Genomic DNA, 18,839 nt, shown 5'->3' on the forward strand with positions numbered 1-18,839 from the left:
TTCTTTAATGGCAAACCAATTGTGTAGTGACCATCCACCAGCTCAACAGTGCCTTTCACCATTTCCATAAACTGGCAATCTTCTCTTGATGGACCCAGTTGTTCTTCATGGCTGCACTCAGGGAAGTCTAGCTGGAACTGTTGTTTCCACAATTCATCCAATTTCACTACAGAGATACGGTTAGCAGTGATGCTTGGTTGATTGCAGTCAGCTTCCCCAAATACTGGTCCATTAACAGTCCATCCTAAAAATGTCTGAACGGCATATGGCCCTCCATTCTCACTTGGAATCACTTTTATTGGTTCCAGTGCTCTGGGTGCATTTAAGCCAATCAAAAGCTCAACATCTGCTTCAATTTCAGGTAGATGTACCCCTCTCAGATATGGCCACCTGAGCAGATCCCGCTCCAGTGGTATATTACTCCTGCACACAGACATTTTCTTTTGTGTAAAAACATCTGGCAAGTCAAAATAGGTCACTTTCCAAGCCAGCAACTTCCAGACCAGATACAATATAGCTTCCTACAAGCTTTTCCTGGCCCATAGTACGTAGAAGAATTTTAGTTCCTCTTCCAGAAACATTTAACTTGTTCATCAGACTTGATGTACAGAATGAACCAGAACTGCCTTGGTCCAAAAAGGCATATGTTTCCACAATTTTTTGGCCCTTTTTAGATTTCACCTTGACTGGCACTATGGAGAGTTTACAGTCTTGGTCACCGGCCCCAGTAAGACCACTACTTTGCACTGCCACCAGAGAACCACCCACAGCTGCGTCTTGCTTTGGCACACCTTCATGACCTTCAACTTGATCCTTATTCTTTGAGTGAATATGAAGCATGCTAGGGTGTTTAGCTCCACATGTTTTACATGTCAGTCTCCTCTTGCAGTCTTTACTTATGTGCCCTATGCACAGACAGCCAAAGCAGACCCCATGCTCTCTGAGAAAAGTGATTTTCTCTTTATGTGTTCTTTTTTCCAATAGAGAACACAACTCCAATGCATGTTCACTCTTGCAGTAAAGGCAGGTCTTTTTGTCAGTTTGGACTTCCTCTTTTTTTACTTGACTCTTTCCATCAATCGCTGCTACAGTAGTGGCAAAACTACTTTTTTGTTTTCGTGTTCGACATTGGTAGTTATCTTTGCTCCCATCTCTTTGCATGATCTTTACAGTGTCCTGTATGTTGCCAAATACAGGGTCTGTCACAATCTTTACCTGACGTTCAATGAAGTTCACAATGTCAGAAAAATTAGCTCTTCGCTGACTGGTTTCTTGAATATCACAAGCTACTGACCTCCATTTGTCTCTTAGCTTGTATGGCAACTTCTTGATCACCATCAGCATGTTAGAAGGCATGTTAAGCTCAGACATGTACTCTATGCCATCCATTGCATTACAGCATCCTCTTAAAAAGAGACCATATGCTTGAAGAGATTTAACATCCTCTGCTTTAACCACAGGCCAAGAGAACGCTTTGTCCAAATATGCAGATGCAATCTTTTGTTCATTCCCAAAATGTTGTTCCAACAATGCCTTTGCCTTCAGATATCCTCTTTCTGGAGGCATTTTTTGACAGCTTCGAACAAGCTCTCGTGGTTCTCCCCTTGTGTACTGAGCCAGAAAGGGCAAACAGTCTTCACTGTCTTCTGTTCGCCTTTCTACATTGTGCTCAAAGGCTCTCATAAAAGCATGATAGTGAATTGGATCTCCATCAAACACCTGGATATCTCGTTTTGGCAAATGAGAAATGTTATGTTGTTGTGTGAGTAAAGCAGAGATTTCATTTTGCCTTGCCATTATAGATAGCAAATTGTTACCATCAGCATTGACCGGCAGCTGGGTATGTGACGTGACACTTAACTGAGAATTTAAAATGTTATTTGACACATTAGGTCCCATCAGGTGTGCAGTTTGACTCTGCTGGGGTATTTGAGATCCAACATCAGGAATAAGTTTTCTTCCACTTGACTTTGTCAGATGAGGCTTGAGTGTGGTATGAGCGTCATACCCTCCTTGGCCACCAGGCACAAATGAATTAGCTTCAACATTAAGAGCAGCACAAGCCCCTTTGGCCACATAGGATTCTATGCCACTTGATTTTATACTTTTGCTGCCTTTCACACTGCTTCCTGAGACTCTTAGAACCTCCATCTTAGCTTGAGCAGCAGCTATTTCCATCTCAAGCGCAAATCTTTCTTTTTCTTGATTTCCTCTTCTTGGTGGTCCAGCTCTTGCTTTTGTTTGAATAATTTCTGTCTAGTAAGAAGAGCAGCTATTTCAGCTTCTGCTTTGATGTGAGAAGATGAAACAGAAGAGGTTGAAGTTCTTGAGGTTCCACTTTTTGATCCATGTCTTCTGCTTCCAACATTTGAGATGCTGTCATTTGGTTGAATTTCATCCTGTTGCATGTCTATTATTTCAGGAAAACCTTCCTGTCCTGTGTCTAAGGACACTTTAGCATCAAGCTGAGGCTCGTGTAGTGACAAACATGGTGGCTCTTCACATTCTTTGTTTTGTTTACCAACCACAGAATCCTTTGTTGCACGTCTTAAGGATGGTGCATTTGTTTCAGAGATCCATTGTTTTACATCCTCAATAAATCCCTTGTTATATTTATTGATACTTTCAAACCACACCTTTTGCTTGTCCTTTTCTTCCTGAGGAATTATTTCCATCAGTGACTCATGCAGAGAAATTGTCTCCTCATGCAAATGCATCAACTTGTCCAACTCAGTTTCCACCTGAGAAACATCATCATTCCTCTCTATGAGCTCATTTAAAGCAGTGATGAGGCCTTTTATTTTATTCACTTTTGCTTTGCGTTCTTTCTGCAGTGTTTCCATTTTCCATATCAAGGCCTTTTCAGTAGGAAAAGTTTTCCTTTTAAAAACTTCATTGCAATGAGTGTCATTTACTTGTGAACCAGCCTTTGATGCCCAACAAATAATGCAACACAGAATTTCAGAAAGCAGGTTTCAGTCCACAAGTCAAACAGGGTTGCGTTTTTTGGCATAAATCTGCATCCATACATGAACAATCCAATATTGCATGTCCACACTTTGATTCAGGCTTAAGCATCAGCAGTAACAGCATCAAACATCCAAATCCAACTTTATCTTGATATGCACAAATGAGTGATCCACAGTTTCCACAAGTTAATTCAGTCTTGAGTAATATAGCTGAATGATATAACCAACAGCCACAGCATCTATGCATCCAAATACGCAGTGGTAACCAGCATCAACTGTGTCCAAAACAGATATGATCTTCACAGTATGAATAAACTGAATCCAACATACCACAGGTTGTGCTGTGCTCCGTCTTTTCATTCACATTTACTCACAGTTTGCGTCCAAAAAGGCTGAGTGGTCCATTGTCTTACGTGCACAGTTCAATCAAAGTGTTGGATCTTTTGCCATTTCTGTTGACAATGTAGGCGACTATCATCCAAAAAATAGTCACTGAGAGGAGAGCAGGGATCTGTTCGACGCGCTGAATCCAAGGAGGAAACATAAAGCTTTTCTGCAGTTAGGGATGTTTATTGTACTCTTTTTCTGTGAGGCATTGTACAACAGGTCGATTTGCAGACTTATTTGCTTACAACTTGCGGTCAACAGAAATATTGGCACCCTGTCTTAGCCTCTCTCTGAATCAAACAAACAAAAACAGCCTCAGAGCAGATCCAGGTGATATTAATTAGACAATCACTCAAACACATGCCAACACCCACTTATAGCTCCACCCACACATGCCCATACATACCTTTAACACATGCAGCCTACCCTTAGAGACATTACCAAAATGAATCCTTGCCTCTACAATACTCTAAATGTGCAGGGTCATCTTTGAGCACCATTTCACTTTTCTTTCACCAGTTCGCTGCAGTTCTTCCAGCAGTCCACACTTTCTCTGCTCTCTTTTTCTCATATTCGTCTTCAACATGCAATAATTTATAAATGTTTTAAATCCTTGGGGTCCGGACCCGGACCCTGGCCCGCTAATCTGTGACCTCTGGTATACAGTAAGGTAATTGATTGTAAGCCAATTCTATATCAGCTTTCAAATCTTAGCTCAAAACTCACCATTTTAAACTTTCTTATTCACTTTAATTTATTAGTATCTTTACTGTTTTACCTTAATCATGATTTTATTTATTCTGCTGTTTTAACTATGTGCCTGTCTTGTATTTTTTTATGTATGAATTGTAAGATGACCTTGAGTGTCCAGAAAGGCACCTGTAAATAAAATCTATTATTATTTTTGTTGTTATTGGAATTATCTTGTATAATTTAATTTCTCATTTTAGATTAATAAAGTTTAAAAAATCTTTGATATACTTTAATATGCTGTCTATAATGTAAATGTGTCATATTGTGAAATAAAGTGAAAGTTTTGTGGATGTGATGTGTCTTATTGTTCTCACCTCTGCTGTTCTCACCTTCTTCCTGTCTGCAGCGCTGCGGCCTCCACACCACAGAGTAAGATATTTGGTGAGATCTTTAGACAGAAATACAGTTTTATCTGCTCTATCTTAGGTGTCCAAAGCTCTTTGACTCAATATTTCAAATGATTAACAATTGCCCATTTTCTGTTTTACAAATTTTTTTTGTGATCCCATGAAAAAACGCAATGCCCATTCTGGCCCTCATGGTAAAGTTGATCTAGAACCACCCTGACCTTAATTTTTAATTGCTTTTCTATCTGCTTTTATTGTTTTTTATTTGTACTTGCTGTTGCTTTTAATTTCTCTTATATTTGTTTTTTATTTATTTAATTAAAACACTTTTAATTGTCTTTCTACAGAATTGTGCTAAATAAATAAACCTGCCTTGCCTTTCTCCCTCTTCTCACAGATAAGACCTATTTATTTTTACTATTCTATACTATTTTTACTATACTATTTTTTACTGTATCGTCTGAAATATAGTTATTCGTTCATTCATTCATGCACACACTCATTCATTCGGTTTTTCTGAGCTTTCTGTAAATAAAACCATCTGTGCAGCTCAAAATTACAGCTGCAGGTGTGCTTTTTAACCAGCAGGTGTCAGTAGTGAGTCAATAATGCAGCAGGGAAAGCTCAGTACCAGAGAAATAAAAACTTTTTACAAAAACATTCACACACACTTAAACATAAAAGGATGGCTATACTGACAGTTCTTTGACAATAGTTTGTTGGAATATAATGTAGCATGTAATAAAAATAAAAATCCAAATTTAACTAAAACTAGGATAATATGTTTATATATTATATTTAAATAAAAAATTGCAGGCCTTTTGCTGAAGGTTGCTGTAAATGAATTTTCCTCTTATTACACACGGATTAACTTTTTATAAGTATGATTGTTTTGCACATATGCCCCACTTTGACTCTTTTTGCAAAAGCTATTTCTACCATGATGTGGATGCAGTGGACTGGTTTAGCAGCAGACAAATGCTCAGAGGACATCTTTTTTTTAAATACACTGAATAATGTTCAGAAGTATTGAATTTATGAAGTCTGGTGATTCAAAACTAGCCAGTTCAGCTCTTGTTGACTAAACTCCATGTAAAAAGCAGAAAATCAGAGCTTAGAAGTCAGCTGGTTGTTATAAAGCCTTAATTGGTCAATGTTTGTAATTGAAAGCGGTTCTGAACTGTAAAAACATTTCTAGTCCCATAACAGCGCGTCCACCCTCCCTTCGCTCTGTCCCTCTTGACTTGGTGACAGACCTAAAAGCCTTTTGTTGCAATCTTAGCCAATGGAGGCGGATTACGACACCGGGCTGCTGAGATATATAAAGAGCCCCTTTTTGACCGCACTTGCACATTTTTTTCAGTGACACTTCTGCACATGCACACACACACACCTCCATGGACTAAATTGCACACGGGGACCCACAGCGACCATCATATACTGCAAGTGAGCTGGCTATGCATTCATCAAGCAGATAATTGACCTTTCAATCAAACAGAAAAAAGCAGATCACACACTGGAACGCACTTTTTCTTTCTTTTTTTACTTTATTTCTAAACATCCCGGTGCAGGAAAAACGAAAACCATATTTGTGCTGATTGTGGATTAGAAAGATCCGGAGGTTTTTATTATTATTATTAGGCTGAGACGAGGATCCAAAGGGATATAACCAGGAATTAATCAACTAAAAGAGGCGAAAAAAAGTTTCCCAGCTTCATCATGCCGAGGTACGACTTGTTACCATGTTTGATGGCGCTCATCTTCCTGGGACTGTCAGGGAGCGACGAGCCCAATCTGCTGATGCCTTCTGCCAGCGAGACGCCCACGGACGCGGATCTGTCCCTGCTGGACGAGGACGCCGGCTCCCACGAGTGCTCCGCGTGCGTGTGGAGGGAGCAGAGCAAGGTGCTGCGGCTGGAGACCATTAAGTCCCAGATCCTGAGCAAGCTGCGCCTGAAGCAGGCGCCCAACATCAGCAGAGAGGTGGTCAACCAGCTGCTGCCCAAGGCGCCCCCGCTCCAGCAGCTCCTGGACCATCACGACTTCCAGGGAGACGCGTCGGCCCAGGATGAGTTCATGGAGGAGGACGAATATCACGCCACGACCGAGTCCGTGATCACCATGGCCTCTGAGCGTAAGTCACACCGCTGCATCATCCAGCGAATGCGTCTCCAAATGTGCGTCCTGCGATTAAAATGGATCTGTGACAGCATCAGACATTTTCACATCCCTTCTGCTTGTTTGGCTTTGATTGTTTTCTTTTTATATATATAAAATCAAACACCTGAACCTCTCTAGATTAGGATTATTTGCCAATCTGAGCAATTTAATAATCTGGATTCATGTCATTCAGAGGCACACAGCCTTCAGATGGCCTGTTGGTTTTTATGGTGGTGATGCTGATGATGGTTTTACTGATGGTGGAGAATATTAAAGAGCCAGGCTCAAACTTTTGGTTAAATATAGAGGAAAGTCAGGTTTAAAACAAAACACTGAGAAAAAGCTGATTCTCTGCATTTTCATCCTTTTGTTTGTTGCATGTTTTCTAAAATCTGGAGTGATCGCCCATTAAAGGAGCCCATAATCGATGCCTGCTGGAAATTTGCTCGTCCTCTTCTAGTTTCCCATAAATCCACAGGCAGGCCCCTCTGAGACATTTTATAAAATTACTGTTGAACCCTGACAGCTGTGCTCTATCGCTCTTTTTATAGGCGCCTCTACCGGTTTCCCTGCTGTTCATCGCAGTGAGAAAAAGTGTGTCCAAAATCCTGCCATTGTTCCCCGTCATGCAGCAGGGCCCCCCCACCGGCCGCACTTGCCTTTTAAATGCGGAGTTTATAGGCGCAGTTTTCCCCCCATCCCCTCTCTCTCTCTCTCTCTCTTTTAACCTCAAGTACACAAAGAGCGAAACACTTCGGGTCGAGGGGAGTGTGTGACCTTTTTCCCGGTAAATCGTGGGGCTCAACAACATTTACACACATAATATATTCTGCACACACACTTCCAATTATAACCCTCTCCTTTGTGAGCGATTATCTGGACGGCATCGGGTATCTGATGAGCATCTTTGCTCATATCTCAGAAGAACAAGACATATTGGCTTTTATGAGGATCTCCTGAGTAGAGAATGAATCTGTCAGAAGTGTTCTGCGGTGGTGGCAGCATCATGCTGTGGTCTATCTTCTTTTGACTATTGAGCCGATGTGACAAGTTAATTTTTCAACTGTAACATCCATAAAGTCTGTCTTATCTTATCTTTTCTAGTCTTGTCTTATCTTATCTAGTCTTGTCTTATCTTGTCTTCTCTTGTCTTGTTTAATCTTATCATGTCTTGTCTTCTCTTCCGTTATCCCATCTTATCCAGTCTTGTGTTGTCTTCTCTTGTCTTATCTAGTCTTGTCCTATCTTGTCTTATCTCATCTAGTCTTGTCTTATCTCATCTAGACTTGTCTTATCTTATCTTCTCTTGTCTTGTCTTATCATGTCTTGTCTTCTCTTCCCTTATCCCATCTTATCCAGTCTTGTGTTGTCTTCTCTTGTCTTATCTAGTCTTGTCTTGTCCTATCTTGTCTTATCTCATCTAGACTTGTCTTATCTTATCTTATCTTCTCTTGTCTTATCATGTCTTGTCTTCTCTTCCCTTATCCTGTCTTATCCAGTCTTGCGTTGTCTTCTCTTGTTTTATCTAGTCTTGTCTTGTCCTATCTTGTCTTATCTCATAGTCTTGTCTTATCTCATTTAGACTTGTCTTATCTTATCTTGTCTTATCATGTATTGTCTTTTCTTCTCCTATCCCATCTTATCATGTCTTGTCTTCTCTTCCCTTATCCCATCTTATCCAGTCTTGTGTTGTCTTCTCTTGTCTTATCTAGTCTTGTCTTGTCCTATCTTGTCTTATCTCATCTAGACTTGTCTTATCTTATCTTATCTTCTCTTGTCTTGTCTTATCATGTCTTGTCTTCTCTTATCCCATCTTATCTAGCCTTGTCTTGTCTTGTCTTCTCTTGTCTTGTCTTATCTACAAAGAATTTACAGTTAAGGCCATAAAAAAAGCAATAACCCCAAATTAAACAAATAGAATAATACATTTACGGGGAAAAGTAGCTGGAAATCAAGAGTGTGGGCCTATGGTGCTAGAGCAGTGCTTCTGTACTCTGAGAAGGTTGAAAGTACGAACCCCACTGCCTCCACTCTGGGTGCCTGAGCAAGGCCCTTAACCCCATACTCCCTGGGCGCCGCACAATGGCAGCCCAATGGGTTAAATGCAGATGTTAATTTCTCCAATGTGAGATCAATAAAGTTAATTAATTATTATTTTCTCGCCTTATTGTTTGGCATCTAGCTAACTCCAGCTAGCTAGTTAGTTAATGTATCAATTACAAAACCATTGGATAAATGAGAATATAATTAAAACGTTTTATTTTAGCAGCTCAGTTCATAAAGCAAAACACAGCTTTGAGATTAGAAAACAGACTTTATATGATTTTATGACAATGGAGACATGATGTTAAAACATTACGTTAGACATCTAAATGAAGTCAAGCATATTTGATACCTCTTTATAGTTTGTTCTGGTAAAAAAGTGCTTTTAATTTCGACAAACAAGCCTTGCTGGAGCGCAAATTCCACTTTATTTAATGTGACTGTAGCGTTTGGGGAATCTGAAGAAGCTGTCGGTGGCAGCAGCGTCCTGTGGGAAAGGTTTCGTTTATCTAAGCGTTTTCAATCAAAAACGTTCTAATTGTCCTTTAGTTTATGACTTCATGGGTGTTAGATCAGAATCTTTCTATATATGGACTAAATATTGTTTATCGAGGAACATAAGCAGTCGTTCTCATCCCACCTCTTAAGAAGAGACTAATGATGGTGAGCTAAAGCTCTGGCTCTTCTCATCCATTTGTTTCAGCTTTTTACCTCAGCAGCAGTTCCCCCCCCTTGTTTGTCCCCCCCAAGCTCCTTATACCTATTTTTTTATCCTTTCCTCCAGTATTTATAGAAGAGCTGAGAGAGAATGAGTGCATCTCTGTTTTCTTTTCTTTTTTAGCCCATGGTGATTAGCAATCCCAGCGGATTATAAATGCCTTTTCCTTCTTCTGTTATATAGAAGGAGAACTTCAAACACTATTCCCTGCGCACCTCCAGCCCAATCACCCTTTCATGGTTGTGTGCACGCTCCCTTTGATGGGCCATGGGGGTTCACACAATACATTCTGAATTGGACCTGTGCCTGTGTTGCTTCTTAGTATTCACTCAAGGTACGTGGGTGCTGGAGTGGGGGTTGATCAGGACCTTGCTTCCTGGTTTCTAATTAAATATCATGAAAAAATAGGGCTTTTTATATCATATGTGGGATTTACAGGATATTGTGTAGAAAAGCTGTTTCAAATGGCACAATTTAGCACAGCTTGACATGAAATCTAAATTATTTGCACAGATTTTGAGTGCATGATTGGCTGGGAAGAGTTTACTTTGGGGCTTAGTTTGCTTTACTGTAAATAAGTGTAAGGATAACCTGAAGTCTATTTAGTCTTTAAACTTGCTTGACCTGTTTTGTGAATCATTCCCTGCATGTTTATTCGATGAGATTTCCTTAAACACCTTGGAGATGCTCTGAATGGTTAGTAATAAACCAGAGAAGTTTCCCTTATCCTGTCTAGAATCTCTGCTCCTGATGTTTGTTCTTAATTGTTTTCGTCTATTCTGAGTAAATTTATTTTCCGTCTTCTTACAGAATAAATACCTGATATCCAGTGATGTAATTTTTCATTGTATTCTTAATGTTCTTCCACAGATTTCCTCTCTCTTTGCTTCTTTTTCCTGTTAAAACCCCATCTTGATATTAGAAAAAAACACAAAATGTAGTTTTCTTACATGGAAAACTCTCTAAACTGTCCTGACACTATGAAAAGAAGTAATCACCCCTTCAATCTAACACCTGTTTGGATTTGGAGAACTGGTAATTGTCAGATCAAACCTTCCCTTTTGACCCATTCAAAGGTGAACTTGTTGGTTTTCTTCTTGTTATTTTCCAAAGTTCCTTCGTTTCCATCAAAGCAGCCACAAATCTGAGGTTCTTTTTCTAAAATGCATAAAATACTTTTATGCTAAACGTTTTGTAATTTCTCTTTTGGGTCCCCAGAATATTTTTATAAAAACTTCTTTAAATTATCTCGAGCTCTTTGAAAATTAAAGTTAGCTTTAGATAAAGGTTCTGGTCTTCATTTGGGACCTTCTTTTGGAGCCACTGATGCACTTTTTTGAGTAATTTTGGTTAAGCCTCTTCTAGGAAGATGCAACTTTTGTAATTTTTCTCAATGTGGATTATAAACTTTCCAAACATTCCAGAGGTCTTGATGCAGTGACTTTATTTATCATTAGTTCTTCAGGCCATTAAGCGTTGCTCTTTTGTTTCAGTCTGATTTTGTTTCAGCCTGCTTCATGCTGACTGATGGGTATTTTATACAGTAAGCTGCCTGAGAGACGTTAATGAAATAAAACAAAGTTGTTCCAACTGATTTTGTAAATGTTCTTCTAATTCTTGTGATAAATAAAGCTGCACCTATCGATTATCATCAACCATATCGATGCTGCCTCCTTGCCTCATCAACTAATCCATGTTTTAATCTGAATGTTATTAGTTTCATTCAAACGTCAGAATCCAAACTTAAAGTTCCAACATTTTTCCAAATCCCTGCTGAGATGAAGCACTTGGTGCCTAAACCGTCTCCTGCATCAACACACTTGTTTGGGTATGACAGTGCAGATTTCCACATGTGCACTTTTGGGTGGACACACAGGGATAGTCGTGCACGCCCCAGTCTCACACACACACTCCAGAGAAAAGTTCTGCTATTGACAAAAAAGGTCACGGAGTTCACAGTTATGTGATATATAGGACGAGAAGACTATTAGCCTCATCAGGTCTCTTTCTTTGGCACCAAAGACGAACCGGTAGTAACTTCAACACTTATACCCCCACTACACACACACTTGTGCACTAACCAGTCCCAAGAAAAACAAGTGTTTTATAGTGTTGACCCTATAAAAGGGTCATTTCCTGAAGGTGCAGGAACCATAAAAAAAAAAGAAAAAGAAAAAGGGAGAGCGCTAAAAGGACAGAGCTCCAGAAGCCGGACGGTCCTGGGCTAACTGGTCAGTGTTTGCTGGAAGTCGGTGACTATGTGAGGTTTTTATAGATTTATTTATTCCTCGGAGGTCTCAGTTTGACGATGACACCTGCTCTTCTTGTGTAGCTGCTGCCCTCAGCGGAGGGTCCGCAGAAACCCTGAAGCTTTATTGCACGGACGCTGAGAAATAAGCAGTTTGTTTAAGGCGAAGAGGCTCCACAGGGCTGTAGAAACTGCACAACTTACTGTCAACTTTATGGCTAATAAAATTTCAAAGGAACCAAAGTCTATTAATAAGAGGACAACATTTCCCTAGAACTTCAGGAATCTCACTCCTTCCTCTATTCCCACGCTCCTTTGGACCATTCTCTGCACCCCTCAGGGTCTCCTCTGCTTTAGGAAATACGCTCTTTGGAGTTTGGTGAAAAATCCGGAAACACTAAAACTTAGATGGAAGTTTGCAAAGGTGTCCTTCTTTTGCCTGTTTCTCTTTTTTCTCCAACAGCCCCTCAGTTCCTCTGCAATCGATGTTAAACAGCATGAATGGAGCTGAGTGTATCGAAGCTTATGCTGTAGGGCTGAATGAGGGAGTCCACAGGGAGCAACATGCAGCCCAATACTATCCTAAAGGGACAGAAATAATGGAAGGGTTTTATAGGTACAATTAAAAAGAGCTGAAACAGATGTTACGTTTCACTAATAAAGAAAATAATTACCTCACACCAGTAATTAAGCCTTTTGTAGGGACATGGGTGAAAAGTAGGAGGAGGAGGGTGGTGAAAAGATAAAATGGAGATCATTGAAGGGATTATTGTTGATGGATGTGCTCAGGCTTCTGTGTGGTCGCGAGCGAGGAGGTGCCGAGGATGAGTTTATGGAAGAGTCCATTAAATCTAAGAGGCGTTTAAGCAAACCAAACGCTGCATGGGCATAACGTTTGATCCCACGAGGAAAGAAGCACAATTAACGCTGGATTAGCTCCTGATTATCGGCATGAAAATTTAATTAGCCTCTTCTCTTTGGCACAGAGAGGAGGAACAGCTTCTTGTTGCAGTTGCTTGGTTATGTGCAGACTTTCTGAAAATTTCTAGGAACTTAAAGGCGGTTTTGAAGATTTATGCTACATAATACACCAAGGAGACGCTCATAAAGTGTTTTTTTTTGTTTTTTTGTAGAAATGTTTAATGTTTTTTTGTTGGCATTACATCGTTGCATTGCCATTGGTCTTTGTGCTTAGAGAAAAGGCTTTGGAAATATACAGATGTTGGTTTTTGCAGAGTTCCCCCTAACTATCAAAGAAATAACATCCTGTGGGAAGTAGAGTGGGCTTGTTGTCCATAAGAATAGTAATAATTACAAAACAAGATGGAATCTTAAGGGCAAAAACTTGCTGCATCAAAAACTGAAATCAAATTATTTGTATTTATGTCATTTTGAATGAATTAAAACAATGCATGTCACTAAATTATAACTGAGTTCAATGGTTTGAAACTGTATTTAATTTGCTTTAAAATGCAATTTGTCGCCTTTATTCCATACATTTTTTGTTCAATTTGATTTTATTTTCGAAAATTCGGTTTCTTTGTTTCAGACAATCGGCTCCTTAAAGCAGAGTCACAGAAAAACATTTCATTTCAGGCTAAACTTTTTTTTTTATCACTTTTTGAGCTGAAGCACTGAGGCGATCATAAGCTGGGTCTGCGTCATAACCTGTTAATCGATTCAGAGCAACAAAACACCAGCACCACTCTATGCTAAAGTAGCATCTGTAGCAAGTAGCTACATGTGCTGTCACTACCTGATCCGTCCCGGAAGCACGATCCGTCCTGCACACGCGCCATCAGCTCATTTGCGCATCCAGATATACGTCCAGGCTGCCCTCGATTTTGTTTTGTTGAAAATACCTAAATGACGTTTTTCACTCCCCAAAAACAGTAAACGTACTAAAATATAACGTGTAGGGCTGAGTATTTTTGCCAAAGTCTTGAATCGATTCGATTTTGGTTCATTCAGTTTTAAATCGATTAATTTCGATTCGATCTGTTATTACAATAATGAAAATGTTTCAACTGTGTTTCAAAATACTCATGTATTTTATCTTTTCCAGTCAAATTAAACACAAAGTGCAAACTTGTAAAAAAGAGTTTAAACTTGAAATGTGAACAAAATTGTCTCAAAAGTGCAAACTTGTTTGTGAAAAGTGAAAAGGCCTCACTCGAGCGAGCAGACCTGACACAGCGGGGACACAGCAGACATGCATGAGCTGCATTATCTTCCATGCACAAACCATATTTGCAGTGTAGTCTCTAACAACTACAGGGTGTTTGCTGGTCAGCCCCCATTTGTTAATGTCTTCAGTCAAACTATTGGCTATATTTGCAGCTGTCTGGCTTGAAGTATTTTGAGTGCATCATTCCTGCTCATTTGAATGTAAACGTCACACGCGTCACTATAAAACTAATCGATCTCATTCCCTAGACATCGATTTTACAAAAATGTAAAGCAATCGATTAAATCGATTTTTTTTACCGAGCCCTAATCACGTGTTGAAGGTTAATAATGTATTTCCTGATCTTTCTGTTTTATCACTGGTCTCTGCCCGATCTGAAATGGGATCCTACGCTACTTCCAGGAGCTAAATTTTCAGCTTCGGATTTAAACATAAATCGAGTCTTTTTGAGTTTTATATTTTCCTTTCCTGTTAACATTATGGTATATAGTGTGTAATCTCAAGAAAGGAACAACTAAAATGCGGATAAACATCGTTTAATATTTTGTCGCAACAAAGAAATTGTAAAAAGTATCAAAATTGTCTCACAAAAGTCAATAAAAATGTTTTAAATTTTTTTAAATTCATTAGCATTCTTTAGAGAGTTAAGCGATAGAAATAAGTAATTTTATTACCATAATTATTGTATACATCTGTTTGCGCATGCACAGGACGGATTGTGCTTCCGGGACGGATCGGGTAGTGACAGGTACAGGTAGCTGCTACAATTAGCCAAACACAACTTTTTATTAGTCTGTTTACATGATACTTTAAAAACATGATCATTTTAATCAGCTCATTTGGTCGCTCTGCTACAGCTTCAAATGTCAAAAACAAAAATTAGCTTAAACATTGATCTGTAGTCTAAATGTGTTGGACTACTTTGGTGGTTTAAGGACCCAAAATGAATACATGAACTACACAAACCAATTACATATATAAAGCAAACAAATACAATTGAAGCGATTAAATTCAGTTTCAATTAATGATAAATTACTCCATGTAGTTTTAAAATGACCTAAATTCTAATTCAGTGAAGGAATTCTTTTCTATTCATTTTCTGGTGTCAAAGGTTTTTTTTCCCAAAGAATAATTTGAGAAGAAAATCATTAAAATTAAAATTCAACTGTACTTACATTAATCCAAATGCTACAGCAACTCCTAAATGTTTTTGTTTTTTTATCAGTTGTAGGTCTTGATAGCTTTAGGCAGGGAGGATCATCTGTAGCGGTAACATCTGGGTCTGGAGAAGCCTTTGATTAAACACTCTTGTTTAACAGTCTGGTGAAGAGGATGATCACTTTTCTCTTGCCTAAAAAAAAACACAAAGCAGACTCATATCGGACATAAGCAGCTTTTTTTTTAGGACATTTCTGGACCTATTCAGCAGGCTTTGTTAGTTCTGTCGGCTTGCAGTAGATCAATATTTTGTTGTTGTTTATCCAGTTGCCTCCAATTTAAGGCTGTTTTGTGGTTGCCGGAGTCTCAGCCTAAAAGATAAAACAGTATCATCATCAATCACCTGTGAATATCAAGCCTAATTCTAGAAGCGGTCCCTGTATGTGTGGCCCTTTAGACACCACCGCCCTGTACTTAACAGAATAAAATGTCCAACTTAGTTAACTTGACTTTGAGATTTTACAATATGTTTCATGAAACACAGATGTATATATTTCCCACGAAATATGTAAACATTACATTTTAGATTAGAAGTATTACTAATACTGATTCAAACATTACAGTAAATATACCATTAAGTTTTGAAATGCACAATTAAGGAATTAAAGTTCCAAGTGAATTATTAGAAATCCATTTAAAATGATGCATCAAATGTCATTTTAATGTGTAAATGTATTTGAAAACTAATATAATTACCTGACTTCTTGTTTGCATCTAAATACAGAGATGTTTTTTGGGGGTTTCCCACTCTTTGGGCTGTCATTAAAGCCATGTTTAAATTTGAAATGCTAATTGAAAGGAAGACTTAAAGAAAAACTCAGTTTAATTTGAAAAAAGACTGAGTCTTATGTTGAATCCAAATTTCATTAAAGATTTTGACAGATTGTAAGATTTGAAATCCATGTTGGAAAAGCTGACAAATCCTCACCATAGACGGCTTTTATGCTTTCTCTTTTCATGCACTTAAGTGAAAAGCAAAGACATCTTTCTAATGAGCTTCAAAGTCTTTTTGCTTGAGAAAATCCTTCATATATAATTGACACATTTGAGTAAAACCTTTGGAAAAGTGATAATTTTTCAAAGTGGGATTTTCAGAGTATGTATAAGCAGGCACTATCATACATCCAGTTTGGGGCACCAGAGAAATGCTTTGAAATAGAATTTAACTTAAAATCCATTTCCCAGGATGATTTAAAACTACATTTCACTTTAAGAAGTATTGTGTTTGACACCTCCTTTAGAAATTTCCTCTGATCCTTCAGTCTAACACGACTATCTGAGAGATGGGCGGTCTTTTTATTCCGTGAGTCGTTGTGATTGGTGTTACGGAGCAACCCATTTTTGAACTCTGATACTTAAAAAAATTACTGTTATTTATGTAACTTTTGCATCCATCCATTTTCTGACACGCTTAATCCCCACTGGGGTCACGAGGGGTGCTGGAGCCTTCTTCAGCTGTCTACAGGCGAGAGGCGGGGTACACAGAGTCAAACAACCATTCACACACATTCACATCTAAAAAGAATTTAGAGAAGCCAATTAACCTACAGTAACAGTGATGTTTTTGGACTGTGGGAGGAAGACGGAGTACCCGGAGAGAACCCACACATGCTCAGGGAGAACATGCAAACTCCATGCAGAAATCCAGGAATTTAACCCAGAACCTTCTTGCTGCAAGGCAGCAGTGCTACCCACTGCACCACTGAGCAGCCCCGTAACTTCAGGATGGGGAAAATATTTTTGGTATGTCGGATGGACTTTTCCTTCAACCTCTGCTCTCTACGGATAATCTAGGTGACAAAGGTGACAAACGACCAAAGATTAAAGTCCGTATTTAATCTTTTCTCTGACTGTGACTGGCTGGTTGTGCTCTCTTCATCCTCTGACATGGGAGCTGGTTCGGAGCTCGTCTGTCTGGCTGTGTGTTTCCTGGACTTTTACAGCTGCTTTTTGTATCTCTGCTTCTGTCTCCATGAACCCCAGTCGGCCTCAGCAGATGGCCGCTCACACTGAGCCTGGTTCTGCTGGAGGTTTCTTCCTGTTAAAAGGGAGTTTTTCCTCTCTACTGTCGCTACAAGCATGCTTAGTGTGAGGGATTGCCTTCGAGTCAATGAGTCGATGCAATCAACTGGTTTTCCTTAGAAAACTTTGAATCAATTTGACTGTATGATCTGGTGAACTGTAAAGTGCCTTGAGATTATATGTGTTGTGAATTGGCGCTATAGAAATAGACTGAATTGAATAGTATAAGATGAAAGTAGATGACTTTGAAAGAAAATATTTTTTCTAAAGCAGTGTATTTATTTTTGCATGACCAACAATAGCCAGTCCTGGAAATCAATGGCCCAAGGTGACTCATTTATACCCGGGTTTGTTCAAGCAGCTGTCTGCTGGAAGTAAGATAGTAACTGTTCATAGGTACTCACTATAACTCAACTACAAATTATCTTTTAACTATCATTTTGAAATCATGGTTTCTGCTCCTCTACGACTTAAAAGAGAAACTAGTTAAACATCAAACATAAGGCATGTGTGTCGACTTTACAAGTCGCTTGTGAAGTGTTGCTAGTGTCAGAACCATGGAAACCATTGTCGTCATTCTTGTTGATGTCTTTTTCACTTTCAATTAAAGCAAACGCTACAATAGAGAAACAAGGCTGGACTCTCCGCTGTCGCACTCCCTCCCAATAAACAGTGAGCTTACGTAACAACTGAAGGCTGCTTCTAAAACACCAATCTGCCAGAGGAGAAACAGAGGCAGAGGGTCTAAAAGGCAGAGGTGTTTGGAGTGTCCAAAAAGTTGTAATAAAGAGTAGCAGTAATGCAACATATTTTTGCTCTAGTAAAGGTAAAAGATAAACATGAAATAGATCAGAAAAGGATGTGTTCACACTGAAGCAAATGTGACCCACACTGCAAAAAACTGAAATCTAAATAAGTGCATTTTCTCTTGAATTGAGGAGTTAAGTGTGACAATTTGCCAATGGAACAAGATAATTTACATTTAAAATAAGGAAACTGTCTTTTTGAAGTGCATTTTATCTAATTATCTTATTTTAAGAGTTAATATACTCATTCTATTTGCAAATTATCTTATTAACCAATTCAAATTAAGGGTAAACACACTTTCATTTCTAGATCGTTTTTGCAGTGCAGATCTGTTCTTTTTACCCAAATTCAACTTTTTCAGGGGCCTGATTCTAATGTTTTCATCTAAAAGTTATTCTTCTACATGTGGAGCTAAATCAGACACATATCTGATCGATTTTCTGATTTTCAAAGCTTTTGCCGTCTGAGCCATCATGCCGAATGGATGCAGCTCACGCTACACATCCACACTCGCTCATCTGCGGAAACAGCATCACTAGTTGCTCTGTAAACAGCTGCTGATAAAAGCTGATAAAAGAGCACGGTTTAGTGAAACTACTTCTACAAGTCCCTTTTTTTCAAGACGTTATTGAAGTAAACGTAACAGGGTAATAAATGACGCCTGCTTTTTGTAAAAATCAATCTTTATTTTGAAATTATGATTATGATTCTCTTACTGCAAGGACATTTCCTCAGGATTTAGCTGTGTGCATATTTTAAATGTTTAGAAATGTTTGCCTGATGTTTTTCGCAAAATTTAATTAATATAAATTTTTATAGTCCTGTCAAATATAGAAATATTCTCACCTTTTAATTTGATCCCTGTGTTCGTTCTGGGAGATTTACATCACAGACTTGGTACTCGGTTTTTAGAAATATCAGTATAGACATGCTTAGAGCTGGACAGCAACTATAGGAAGGATTTCATCACTATTATAGG

General features: G+C 38.8%; 1 protein-coding gene across 2 annotated transcripts in view; it reads left to right on the forward strand.

Annotated features, from left to right (window-relative positions):
- The first annotated feature begins 5,821 nt into the window (after window positions 1-5,821).
- The window catches only part of LOC119782244 (growth/differentiation factor 11-like), a 48,754-nt gene continuing 35,736 nt past the window's right edge, over window positions 5,822-18,839 (forward strand). For both annotated transcript variants that reach the window (XM_038283130.1, XM_038283138.1), the window contains exon 1: window positions 5,822-6,590. In XM_038283130.1, coding sequence (XP_038139058.1) covers window positions 6,176-6,590 — 415 coding nt within the window. In that variant the 5' untranslated portion in view covers window positions 5,822-6,175. The remainder of the gene's footprint in view (window positions 6,591-18,839) is intronic.

The sequence above is a fragment of the Cyprinodon tularosa genome, unplaced genomic scaffold, assembly GCF_016077235.1.
Source record: "Cyprinodon tularosa strain WSP-4 unplaced genomic scaffold, ASM1607723v1 ctg1044, whole genome shotgun sequence".
Taxonomy (NCBI): domain Eukaryota; kingdom Metazoa; phylum Chordata; class Actinopteri; order Cyprinodontiformes; family Cyprinodontidae; genus Cyprinodon; species Cyprinodon tularosa.